Genomic DNA, 13,134 nt, shown 5'->3' on the forward strand with positions numbered 1-13,134 from the left:
TAATTTTTCATTCTCTTTCTTCCTCGCTTTCTCTTCTTCAGCTTGCATCTTCATAAATATACCTTTCTTTTCAGCAAGCTTTTGACTTTCACGTTTAGCTTTCCTTTTCATCTTCTTGTCCAGCGACCACCAGGATGATTTCCATTTACTTTCAGAATTTATGCTTTTCTGAAAGCAAAGAGAAACTACACGTTGAAATTGCTGTGCTTGTTCTCTTTCTGCTGGTTGATAGTGAATTTTGTTAATAAAAAGACATTCTATATCCTTCGCCGAGCAATTAACCAGCCACATTGGATCATACACATGTATCTCACGAATCTCTTCACCAGCTCTGTAAGTAATGATTGCTTCTATTGTAATACAACTGTACACCCAGCCAATGAAGCCTTTATAAAAGTCTTGTTCCATCTGAGGCATTGGAATTGTCTTCATTGTTCTTGGTGGCTTGACATTCAAGATAGTCTCTGTAACCGCAGTATCTGGATCTACCCTCTGCATGCGCTTTCGATTATGTGGCTTCCATTTACGAAATTCTTTCAAAGATTCATACTTGATGTAGCCCCACATAGCCATATCATTCTTTCGAACTGGGTAATCCAAACATCTCACCTTCGGTAGTTCATCTACATCCCACCAAGGTAATGACATAATGTCATATAAACGTTCAAAATATTGAACTCCGCACTCTTGTCTGATTGCATAAGCATTCACTTGCGGTAGATAACCCCAACTAATAATATCACCAAGAGAAACACTTCGATCACGCTCGTAATACTTCAAAGGTCTTTTAAACTTTCTCTCATGACTCTTCTTAAACCACTTATCTTCTTTTTCCATCTCCTTTTGAGTACTGTCGAAGGTTTTATCTTTCACTGCCTCAGCTACTTTCTGTCTTAACTCTTCTCTGTTTTGTCACACCCCAACCGATGGCGGAAACATCGGGATGAGACGTACAAATTGCTCAAAACAACATAACACTAATTGTGACAATATAGATTAAATCATTTTATTAAAACTAAAGAACAATACATTGTTTCAACATGATTAAAACATAAATCATCTTTCAACCATAGTTTATTTCCTAGGTGAGTTTCTAGACCACCCTAACTTGATTCTTGAATTCTACATCTATCAACCTGCAACATGTATTAAAGTACAATCAACAAAAGCGTTGGCGAGTATACAAGTTTGATACATAGCATAGTAGAATAAAATGTTTAAATGTGCTCATACCCAACATGAATAAAATGATACATGTTACTACTTTGCCATTCAATATCGTTCAACATCGTTCAATATCATTCAATATCGTTCAACATCGTTCAAATATCGTTCAAATATCGTTCAAATATCGTTCAACATCGCAATACCCCAAGACTCAAGGGCATTGAGATTAACACGTTCTAACTTGCATAACATAAGAGATTAACAAGCATCAAATTGTTTCATGTTTAAATGTGGATAGAGTGTGATTAAAAACAAGACTCAAGTGTTGTGTAATTTGAATATGGAATACATGTTGCACCCAAAGGTGTTTAAAACGAAAATGGGATCGAGTATACTCACATTAGTTGCGTTGCGATTTCTTGTAATAACGCACAAGTAAAGATGGAGGATTCCAAAGTAACGAACGGGTAACGATTATCCTAAATGATAATGATCTTGTTAGTAATTGATAAAATTCCCAATAAATATAGTTTATAAATTATTAAATACTATTATTTATCTCATTTAGCAACATTTAATGTCATAAAAAAATGTTATTAAGAGTTTATAATTTACGAGATTTGATTATATAAGAAAATGGGTTAATTGGAATTTATTTATAAAAGGTTTTAATATAAAAGAAAGGAGTAAAATAAAGGAAAAACTATTGATTTAAACGGTTTGGAAATTACTCAAATAAATTTTTAAGAATGAGAATTGTTGAACCAATATTGAAATGGACACTGTTTGTTTCTTTAAAAGAAAGGGAATTAATATAAAAAGAAATCAAAGATGTTGACCAAACCCATTCATATATTTGATGTTTGTTGCTAGAAAATTCATAATCTGATTGTATTTGTTCTTTATTTCCTTCATAAACTATCAGCTTGTCATCTTTTACATCAAAACGTATACGGAACTGTTTGTATGAAACTTATTGTTAGCATGATATGGGTATCAATTGCATATAAGATAAAACGAATGACAGGAAGACAGAACGTATATCGAAGATGGGTGTGGGTTTCAGTTTAGTTACTGACGAAGCTCCTTGTCCCGGCTCCGTGTGCGGCGGACAACGAAAGTACTTGCTCCGGTGGCGGCGGCTGGTTGAAGGTGTTCGATAAAATGTCATGGGTGATACGAAAAGGGGTTGTGAGAGGTGTGGTTTACGTGATGGTGTCCTCGAATGGAGTGTCGAGACAGGAATGTAGGAACTCGGTTCTTATAGCCTTCGCACGACCCGCAAGTTATGGAAACAGATCGTGATTGAATCGTATAAAGGAAAGGGTCGGGACTTTTGGTAATGATTGATCGAAAGAAAAAGGAAACGCGGGATGGCTGTTATTCCGGCAGTTCAGCGAAGAAGAAAAGGAAAGAATTCCGTCAACGCGTTTTCATGATTTGGCGGTAAGTGTTTAAAAATGGAATCCGCGTAATTCGCGTATAAGAATTAATAAGCTGGGATTATTCACAGCGATGATGGTAGCCCATCCGGTTAAAGCGCGTGAGTTTGGTTTAGGGGCGGCGGTTCGATCCCGGGCGGAAGCCCTTTTTGATGTTTTATTTCCTTTTTTAGTTTCATAAATTGCAGTTAGGCCCCTGTAGTTTGTTTAACTGAACTAACTGGGTTTCTAACTTTAATAACTAATTTAGATTTAAACTATAAAAAATTTATTAATTTAAATCTAACTAGTTTGTATTAAAAGTTTTAAAATGTTACAACTTAGCCCCTTAACTTATGTTAACGGTACTAACTAGGTTTAACTAACTAGGTCAGAAACATAACCTAAATCTCTAACGAGACTTATTTTTATAAAAAGAATAATATTAACTAATTTAATTGGTTAAATAAAATAAAAAAAATAATAATAAATAACCCCTTTTTTTAAATGGAATGAATAAACGATATCCTTCAACGATTATTTATTTCACGAAAAAAAAATTTCGTTGGTTTAAAGTTAGGATTCGAATCTTAAAACGGGTCGGATTTTGGGTATCCGTTTTTGACGGATGTTACAGTCTCCCCTACTTTAGGAGATTTCGTCCTCGAAATCTAAGATGATCTAAAGTTTCAAAAGAAGAATAGATGAGACTTGATCATAAAGTTTAAAGAATTTGTTTTCACGAATGTGTCACATAACATATAGTTTCACATAGCATATAAGATGTTCAATTAGTTTCACATAGCATAATCATGAGTTTCACGTAGTGCAACATAGATAATAAAAGCATCGTAAATTCAGTTTGTTCACGAGGGATTATCATTATTTGTTTTAGATTGCGAAGATAGTGCGATTCGTGTCTCCAAACTTGAAATGAAAGTAACGTTCAAATATAAAGTTTCATCGAGAACGAAGAAAAGTTGGTAACTACCTTCGGGGTAAGGAAATCACCCCTAGCTCATTGGTGAAGTTGAAAAGTGAGCGGAGCTAATCGTCAAGGTAAGGAAATCACTCCTATCTTTACGATAAGCTTCCATTTTTGGAAATATGAGTATTAGCATAAAAATTTAAAACAATCCACATCACATACTTAGTTAACAAGATTAACGTATCACTGGCATGTGAATAAACATGTCAACCCATCGTGTACTGCAATGTTGACTACCCAACATCGTCGCAACGAAGAGGGTGTAATGTTGTTAATTTAACATAACCACTAGAATACGGGTGGGCGCTACTCCTATAGCACTACGCATAGTGCTATACATGTTAAGGTGTGGGTTAAAGGACAAGTTCATCACATAAGAATAACCCATTAACACGAATCCAGTATAACATACTAGCATGCATGTATTAGATTGAAATGATATATCGTACAAATGTAAAACACATGAAAATTGAGATAGCATAAAAGAGATTTAACGTAAAACATGGATTGTCACGGAACGTAACATAAGACTATTCCAAAGTAAATCGAAGTTCTTTTCGAATTAAGGAAACGTGCTTTGGCCTAATAGACAAATACTCTCATCGAGAAGCGACTAACGATATTTGTCCTTCCAGTTACTACACGTCCTTAATCGATTGGGAAAATCGAAACTTTGGCGAGAGCGAAAATCGAGGAGTGGGACTAGTTAAACAAGATGCGAGTTTCACCTCTAACTTGATAACATCGTACCCTAATGTGGTTGGTACTTATCATAAGATAAGGGTCCACTAGAGTATGAAATGGAAAACTCCCATCAAGGTTTGGATATCACTCCTAACTTGACGGTAGATTTCGTGCAAAAATCAAAGTATAGCTGAGTGAAAATCATCACCAAGTGTGGGAATCACCCCTATCTTAATGAATCTTTTCGATTGTGTTACATGAGTGTCTTCAAAGCCTCCAAGTGTATTGTGTTAGCCTTAGGAAAGGCATGTATATTAGAAGACCAAGAGAATAGAGGGAAGCAAAGAAGATACAAAGGAAGTTGTTTTAAGCAACACATAGTGAATAAGCTCTTAAACTATAGACTAGGCAAGGCATTCCTAATTCCCTATAGTTATGGCTCTGATACCAATCTGGTATCAGAGTATTCCTACTACAGACTAGGGAAAAGTATGCAATCTTCCTAATTCCCAATAGTTATGGCTCTGATACCAATCTGTCACACCCCAACCGATGGCGGAAACATCGGGATGAGACGTACAAATTGCTCAAAACAACATAACACTAATTTTGACAATATAGATTAAATCATTTTATTAAAACTAAAGAACAATACATTGTTTCAACATGATTAAAACATAAATCATCTTTCAACCATAGTTTATTTCCTAGGTGAGTTTCTAGACCACCCTAAGTAGATTCTTGAATTCTTCATCTATCAACCTGCAACATGTATTAAAGTACAATCAACAAAAACGTTGGCGAGTATACAAGTTTGATACATAGCATAGTAGAATAAAATGTTTAAATGTGCTCATACCCAACATGAATAAAATGATACATGTTACTACTTTGCCATTCAATATCGTTCAACATCGTTCAATATCGTTCAATATCGTTCAACATCGTTCAACATCGTTCAAATATCGTTCAAATATCGTTCAAATATCGTTCAACATCGCAATACCCCAAGACTCAAGGGCATTGAGATTAACACGTTCAACTTGCATAGCATAAGAGATTAACAAGCATCAAATTGTTTCATGTTTAAATGTGGATAGAGTGTGATTAAAAACAAGACTCAAGTGTTGTGTAATTTGAATATGGAATACATGTTGCACCCAAATGTGTTTAAAACGAAAATGGGATCGAGTATACTCACATTAGTTGCGTTGCGATTTCTTGTAATAACACACAAGTAAAGATGGAGGATTCCAAAGTAACGAACGGGTAACGATTATCCTAAATGATAATGATCTTGTTAGTAATTGATAAAATTCCCAATAAATATAGTTTATAAATTATTAAATACTATTATTTATCTCATTTAGCAACATTTAATGTCATAAAAAAAATGTTATTAAGAGTTTATAATTTACGAGATTTGATTATATAAGAAAATGGGTTAATTGGAATTTATTTATAAAAGGTTTTAATATAAAAGAAAGGAGTAAAATAAAGGAAAAACTATTGATTTAAACGGTTTGGAAATTACTCAAATAAATTTTTAAGAATGAGAATTGTTGAACCTATATTGAAATGGACACTGTTTGTTTCTTTAAAAGAAAGGGAATTAATATAAAAAGAAATCAAAGATGTTGACCAAACCCTTTCATATATTTGATGTTTGTTGCTAGAAAATTCATAATGTGATTGTATTTGTTCTTTATTTCCTTCATAAACTATCAGCTTGTCATCTTTTACATCAAAACGTATACGGAACTGTTTGTATGAAACTTATTGTTAGCATGATATGGGTATCAATTGCATATAAGATAAAACGAATGACAGGAAGACAGAACGTATATCGAAGATGGGTGTGGGTTTCAGTTTAGTTACTGACGGAGCTCCTTGTCCCGGCTCCGGGTGCGGCGGACAACGAAAGTACTTGTTCCGGTGGCGGCGGCTGGTTGAAGGTGTTCGATAAAATGTCATGGGTGATACGAAAAGGGGTTGTGAGAGGTGTGGTTTACGTGATGGTGTCCTCGAATGGTGTGTCGAGACAGGAATGTAGGAACTCGGTTCTTATAGCGTTCGCACGACCCGCAAGTTATGGAAACAGATCGTGATTGAATCGTATAAAGGAAAGGGTCGGGACTTTTGGTAATGATTGATCGAAAGAAAAAGGAAACGCGGGATGGCTGTTATTCCGGCAGTTCAGCGAAGAAGAAAAGGAAAGAATTCCGTCAACGCGTTTTCATGATTTGGCGGTAAGTGTTTAAAAATGGAATCCGCGTAATTCGCGTATAAGAATTAATAAGCTGGGATTATTCACAGCGATGATGGTAGCCCATCCGGTTAAAGCGCGTGAGTTTGGTTTAGGGGCGGCAGTTCGATCCCGGGCGGAAGCCCTTTTTGATGTTTTATTTTCTTTTTAAGTTTCATAAATTGCAGTTAGGCACCTGTAGTTTGTTTAACTGAACTAACTGGGTTTCTAACTTTAATAACTAATTTAGATTTAAACTATAAAAAATTTATTAATTTAAATCTAACTAGTTTGTATTAAAAGTTTTAAAATGTTACAACTTAGCCCCTTAACTTATGTTAACGATACTAACTAGGTTTAACTAACTAGGTCAGAAACATAACCTAAATCTCTAACGAGACTTATTTTTATAAAAAGAATAATATTAACTAATTTAATTGGTTAAATAAAATAAAAATAATAATAAATAACCCTTTTTTTAAATGGAATGAATAAACGATATCCTTCAACGATTATTTATTTCACGAAAAAAAAATTCCGTTGGTTTAAAGTTTGTGTTCGAATCTTAAAACGGGTCGGATTTTGGGTATCCGTTTTTGACGGATGTTACATGTTTTCTTCAGCAAAGAATTCCATGAGTGTAGGATACTTAGAAGTATCTACAGCTACATCTTCATCATCCGTACAATCTTCAATCTCAACTCGATCATACTTATCAGCCTCTTCAACATACTTATACGTGTATTCAGGCTGTTGATTGATATCAAAAGACTCCAACTCTTCTTCAAAATCAAACTTGATCTCCGGATTCACATCTTGCAACATTTCTCTATAAACATCTAAACTCAAGAATAACTTTTCAGAATGTTCAACGATCTGAGAGTTACTAGACTCCCCCTTTCCACTAGCTTCTCCTGACTCTTCATTTATCGTGTCATTCATCAGATTATCAACATCTTGTTCAGAAGAACCTTCAGTAACTCTTAAACCAGTACCACCTGCATCATCATCATCATCATCATCATCATTATCAGAACTGTGACTGCTAGCAGAAAATACTTTTTCATCTTTATCCTCTTTCTCTTCTTCCTCCTCTTCTCCATCATCATCATCACTAATAGATCCCTCTAACTCAGCAAGGTGAGTTTCATCTTCAAACAACCCAAAAATAGCTGATATCGGCTCGGGATTCTCAGTGACCATAGAAGGTACTATAGATCTTTCAGTCACAGCTGAACTTCCTTCAATACCCTTACCTTTATCTTGCATCTGTTTCTCTATTTCTGCTTGACGTTGAGCCCTGATTTCATCAACTTGCAGCTCTTCAAACTTTTCTTCTATAGACGTTCCAAGCATACTTTCAACGACTTTGTTTAGCATGTAGAACTCATGATCTCTTGCCTTTTTAGCTGCTTCCAGTTCTTTATTCTTTAGCTTGAAGTATTCATTCTGATTATCTTTTCTAGACTTTTCTTCTTCAAGCTCCGCAACGCGTACTTTCAATATATCAATTTCAGATTGATCAGCATCAATCTTTTTCACCAACACTTGATTTTCATCCTCTAACTTCTTCACACGAATTTCAAGAAGTCTTTCTCTATCAGACACTTTCTTGTTTTCAGCAACAAGCTTCTTGTTTTCCACTATCATTTCATCCATCTTTTTCTCCAATTTCAACATTTGTTCATTATTTGCAAAGCCGAAATCACCAATATCTAAAAGATTATCCTGTGGAGTACAAAGACCTCTGCTAGAAGAACCAGGTTGCATTTGAGTGAGTGGAGGTGTACCAAACAGATCTTGTGAAGTGAATATAGTTTGTTGTGGTGGTGGTGTTTGATGAATAGGTGATAGTTGTCTTGGAGGTGTTGGTTGTTTAGGTGATGAGGATTGTTGTGGAGGAGTAGGTTGTCTTGGTGGTGATTGATGAACAGGTGATTGTGGTGGTGTTGGTTCATGTGGTGGTATGGGAGGCTTTTTACTTTCTTTTGATGGTTTCTTCTTTAGCACGATCTTTGGAGATTTCTTTGGATTGACTTTGCGTATTTTTGGAGAAACTAATTTCTTGCGACCTCCCGCTTTCTTTCTAGCTTTTGGAGAAGATTGTGATCCTGAGACATGCTCTGGAGAGGGCACATAGACATCATCATCATCTTTCTCCTGTCTCTTTCTTTTTCTTAACAGCTTCTCTTTTTCTATCTCTGCTTGGATTCTTTTCCGACTTTCAATTTCATCAATACCATCATCTGAAGAACTTGATGAACTTGTTGTACTTTTATCTACATCGTCACCTTCAATATCATCAGCAACTTTTTCTTTCTCTTTCTGGGCTTCAACATTTACAACTTGTTCAACATTAGCAACAACTTCTGGCCCTGTTTCCAAAACATCTGTATCAAATAACACATCAACATTAAATGGATCATCAGTTGTAGCTGTCACTTGTTCTTTCTCAGCAGTTACCACAGCTGGATCATCTTCTTCAGGCTCATCGATCAAGGATGTTTGAGAAGCTTTCTTTTGTTTTTTCTTTGGATGTGAAGAAGATTCTTTAACTTGTTTAACAGTAGGAGTGGCTTTCCTGGTCTTCTTCTTTTGTTCCTTTAAGAACCATTCACTTCTTTTTGATATGAAATATTTAAGAATTTTCAGCTCTTCAGCATAACCCTTCTCTTTTCTTTCTTCTTAGTTTCTCCAATGTTCATGATTTTCCGGATCAGGATCCTGATAATTACTATCTTTAATAGCTCCAAATAGTTCAGCAGATTTTGTTGGCTCTGGATGTTTTGGATGATATCTGGCTAAAGATCTAATAGAATCATTATCTATGTGCGATAACACCAACAGATCATTTTTCACATCTCTATTCAAGTTAGGATATGCATGATCCAATATCATCTGCACAAATCTTGGATATAACCAAGTCTTCCTGTCCGAAACTATTTCATCAACCATATAGTGGAAAACAAGATGAGTGAAGTTATATTTTTTGTTCAATACAAGAGCTACAACCATGTTCATCAAATAGTCAGGCATTATATCAAATCCTCCTTTCTGGTGACTCATTGTTATCAACACAGCATGAATAAGAAACTTGTATGGCTTTGTGAATTTTGACTTCAAATAACTTGCACTGTTTAAGTCACCAGCATATCCCATTCTCAACATGCATCCCTTAACCATCTTTTTTGGCAATTTTGTTGGCGAATTCTCTTCATCCGGGAACTCAATTACTTCTCAAACAACCGCTTCTGAAATGACAATTGGTTTCTTTACATCATTTATCTTAACAACTGAGTTGATTGTTTTGTTTTGATCATCATAAGAAGCATGCTTCCAAAATCGTTTAATATGAGATCTGAACACTAAACGTTTCTCTGTCAATGCCTTCAAAATTGGTACTCTCCTCATGAATTCCAGAATATCTCTGAATTCTGACAACATCGGATTTTGCTCCTCATCCAGACTGCAGCAAACATTGTGAATAGGATTGAACAATACTGAAGTTGGCTGCAAAAATACAAACATACAACACATTTAGACACAAATATAACAAATTCCAACATATAAACATCAAAACATACACAATCTTGTAAACTTCAATTCAAACGGACACAAACATCTCTCAAATGAAAAACTTTCAAACGGATGGCTTTCAAACTGTTTACTCTCAAACAAATCGATTTCAAACGAGCATCATTCAAGCGGATACCTCTCAAACTGATCACTTGCAAACGGGATACCTCAAACGGAACCCTTTCAAACGGGATCCCTCAAACGATAGATTCTGTCGTTTGAAACACTATACAAACCCTAATCCATATCTAAGTTCAAATCAATCAAATTAATGGTAAGGGTTTGTTCTCTGTTGGAATCCGAGCACACTGATATAATTTTTATCCGTTAAAACTCTCTAAAAATTCCTAAATCTAAGTTTGACAGACCTGTAAACTCAGTAAACATTCAATCAACATGATTCAGAACAATCAAACTTACAATCAATAAACTATGACCCAATCCGACACTACCCTTTTGATTAGATGACATTTAGAAATAAAAATAAGCCCTAGATCTATGATATGAATAACAGATCAACGTCGATATAGAAATTAAGCGAAATACAATAAAACTTGTTCAGAAACTTACCTTCACCATGATTAGAATAAAATAATCCAATGAAAAACACAAGATCCGGGTGAAATTTGGGCAGAATAACGACAGAAATCGGATGTAAAGAGAGATCGTTTGAAATCGCCTTGAACGGTTGAAACGGTAGAGAAGAGATAATGAACTTTTTAAACGGAACCATGAGCTATTTATAGCTTTGGCCCTTACGTTTCAAACTTTCAAACGGTCACAGCATTTCAAACGGTCATGAATTAGTTTCAAACTTTATGGTTATTTCAAACGGTCACACATTTTCAAACTTTATGGACAAGTTTCAAACGGTCATGTATTTGATTTTTCAAAAAATTTCATTTTTGCAATTTTCTGGTTAAACACTTTCACACCTAGCTGACCAAGTCCAAGTCAATGACCTTGGTCAACTGTTTGACTCACCAAGTCCAAGTTAATGGCCTTGGATGATCAGATTTATGAAGTATGCTGTCGTTTCTTTCTGAAAACAGTTCAACTGAATGAACTTTTGAACAATTCAATCTTCAAACACATTTTAACTTCCAAACAGTTATACCAATCACAGAATAGCAATCTCCAGCTTACCCATCCCTAATCAAAACACTGACATGTTCTGCACTTAGGCTTTGAACTTCCAATTCCCAACATCGGTTGTCGAAAAATAAAATGAGAAAAGAAAATCTTTTTAGATTTTAACTAGATAAACTGAAACTATGTACACACAATATTTTTGCGAGTGTGTTAGGGGATCATATCAGCTGCCGACTAGACACGAGCACCGTTAAGCTGTTTGTTTCATACTCAGCTTTTAAACAATTCGCGTAGATTGCTGATATACTGATCCACTTAAATTTTCACAAAATTTTCAATCTGTTCGGGATACGTGATTAGTGTTTTAAGACTTAAACATTTACATGTGTCCCACCTCAGTATATACTCCCGTATCCGGATCCCAGTATTCAGTCTTACAGGTGAGTATACCACAGCTGATATCTGTTCAGGGGTAATGTGCGAGGGCCGTGAGAGCTCAGGTCGATACTTCTGTATACGCAGAGAGATGACGGCTTCGACTTTTGGTGGGTCCCCTTTAGAGGATCTTTTGTTTTCAACAGCAGCGACTATCAATTTTATTGTTTCATCAGCATGCTGAGGGCGAGCTTATATTTCAAAGCTTTTGCAGAAAGTATTATCCGGGGACTAGGTCAATATTTCCATGCAGCAGAAGTCCCGGGATAATACCCCAGATATCACTGAGTATAAAGACCTAGTATCTCAGAATACGGGACCCTTCAAACAGGATTTCAGGGGTTACCTATATATCCTGGAGGTGTTCCCCACGTAAACGCAAGTGAATTTTATTGTTTATATCCCAAACTGGTTTACTAATTTTGCAAAAACCTACCAGCACATCTTTAGCGAGACTGCTTAATTGCATTTTAAACACTACAAATCTTTAGCGTACTGTGTCCGTCTAGCTGATGTACTATCATTTCCCTTATTCTACACAACTCTTTTTGAAATTTTCTAATGTTTTTGGATTTTATGGTTTTCTATTGTTTTTGTATTTTTATGATTTTCTCATGTTTTTGTATTTTTCTGCGAATATCTCCCCCTAAAACTAAAACATATTTTTGCGTTTTTGTTTTTATCGAAAAGCAGAAAATACAACTGTACAAAAGAAATTTGACAACACGACACAGGTTCATGTCAGATCGCTGCCCAACTCGGCTTCACATTCGATTACCCTCCCAGATTGCAGATTCTTCATCCCGTTTAATCTCAAAAGATAATAAAATCTCTTTTTGTCGAAAGGTTTAGTGTAAAAATCCGCTTTCTGATCATCGGTGTTAACGTGTTCAATCCGAATTAACTTTTTCTCGTGACAATCACGGATAAAGTGATGACGGATTTCAATGTGTTTAGTTTTCGAATGATGAACCAGATTTTTAGTAACATTAATGGCTGCTTCATTGTCCACGAAAATCGGTGTATCCAAGAATTGCAAACCGAAGTCGCGCATCGGCTGTTGGATCCAAAGGATCTGCGAGCAACAGCTAGAAGCTGAGATGTACTCAGCCTCACATGTAGAGAGCGCAACTGCAGTTTGTTTCTTGCACTGCCAGGTGACAAGCCGAGTTCCGAAGAACTGGCACCCAGCAGTGGTGGACTTAGCATTCTGTTTACAGCTACCAAAATCAGAATCAACGAAACCGGACAAAGTAAAGTCACCCGAGCGAGGGTACCACAAGCCGATGCTTGGGCAACCCTTCAAATATCGTAAAATACGTTTCACTATCGTCAGGTGTGACTGCTTCGGATTCGACTGATATCTGGCGCAGAGACACGTCGGGTACATGATATCCGGACGGGAAGCCGTGAGATACATCAACGATCCGATGATTGATCGGTATAAAGTCTCGTCCATCTTCACACCTTGCTCGTCGGGACAAATACCATGATTCTGTGCTGGGGGGTGGATGCAGGACTGCAAT

At 35.9% G+C, this 13,134-nt stretch overlaps 1 protein-coding gene across 1 annotated transcript; it reads right to left on the reverse strand.

Annotated features, from left to right (window-relative positions):
* Nucleotides 1–7,111: 7,111 nt before the first annotated feature.
* Nucleotides 7,112–9,688, reverse strand: LOC110906729 (glutamic acid-rich protein-like). Its single transcript, XM_022151824.1, has 2 exons — nt 9,347–9,688; nt 7,112–9,106 (listed from the first exon to the last, which is right to left on the reverse strand). The coding sequence occupies exons 1-2, from the start codon at nt 9,686–9,688 to the stop codon at nt 7,112–7,114; spliced, it is 2,337 nt and encodes a 778-aa protein (XP_022007516.1).
* Between the last annotated feature and the right edge of the window lie 3,446 nt (nt 9,689–13,134).

Source organism: Helianthus annuus, chromosome 6 (assembly GCF_002127325.2).
Source record: "Helianthus annuus cultivar XRQ/B chromosome 6, HanXRQr2.0-SUNRISE, whole genome shotgun sequence".
In the NCBI taxonomy this organism is placed as follows: Eukaryota; Viridiplantae; Streptophyta; class Magnoliopsida; order Asterales; family Asteraceae; genus Helianthus; species Helianthus annuus.

What these genes read in the sequence shown, in the direction of transcription:
- LOC110906729 (XM_022151824.1), bottom strand. Translation starts at nt 9,688, where the DNA reads ATGGTTAAGGGATGCATGTTGAGAATGGGATATGCTGGTGACTTAAAC. An exon ending in ATGTGAAAAATGATCTGTTG is followed by an intron (nt 9,107 to 9,346) that starts GTGTTATCGCAC and finishes TGGTTCTTAAAG; the next exon opens with GAACAAAAGAAGAAGACCAG.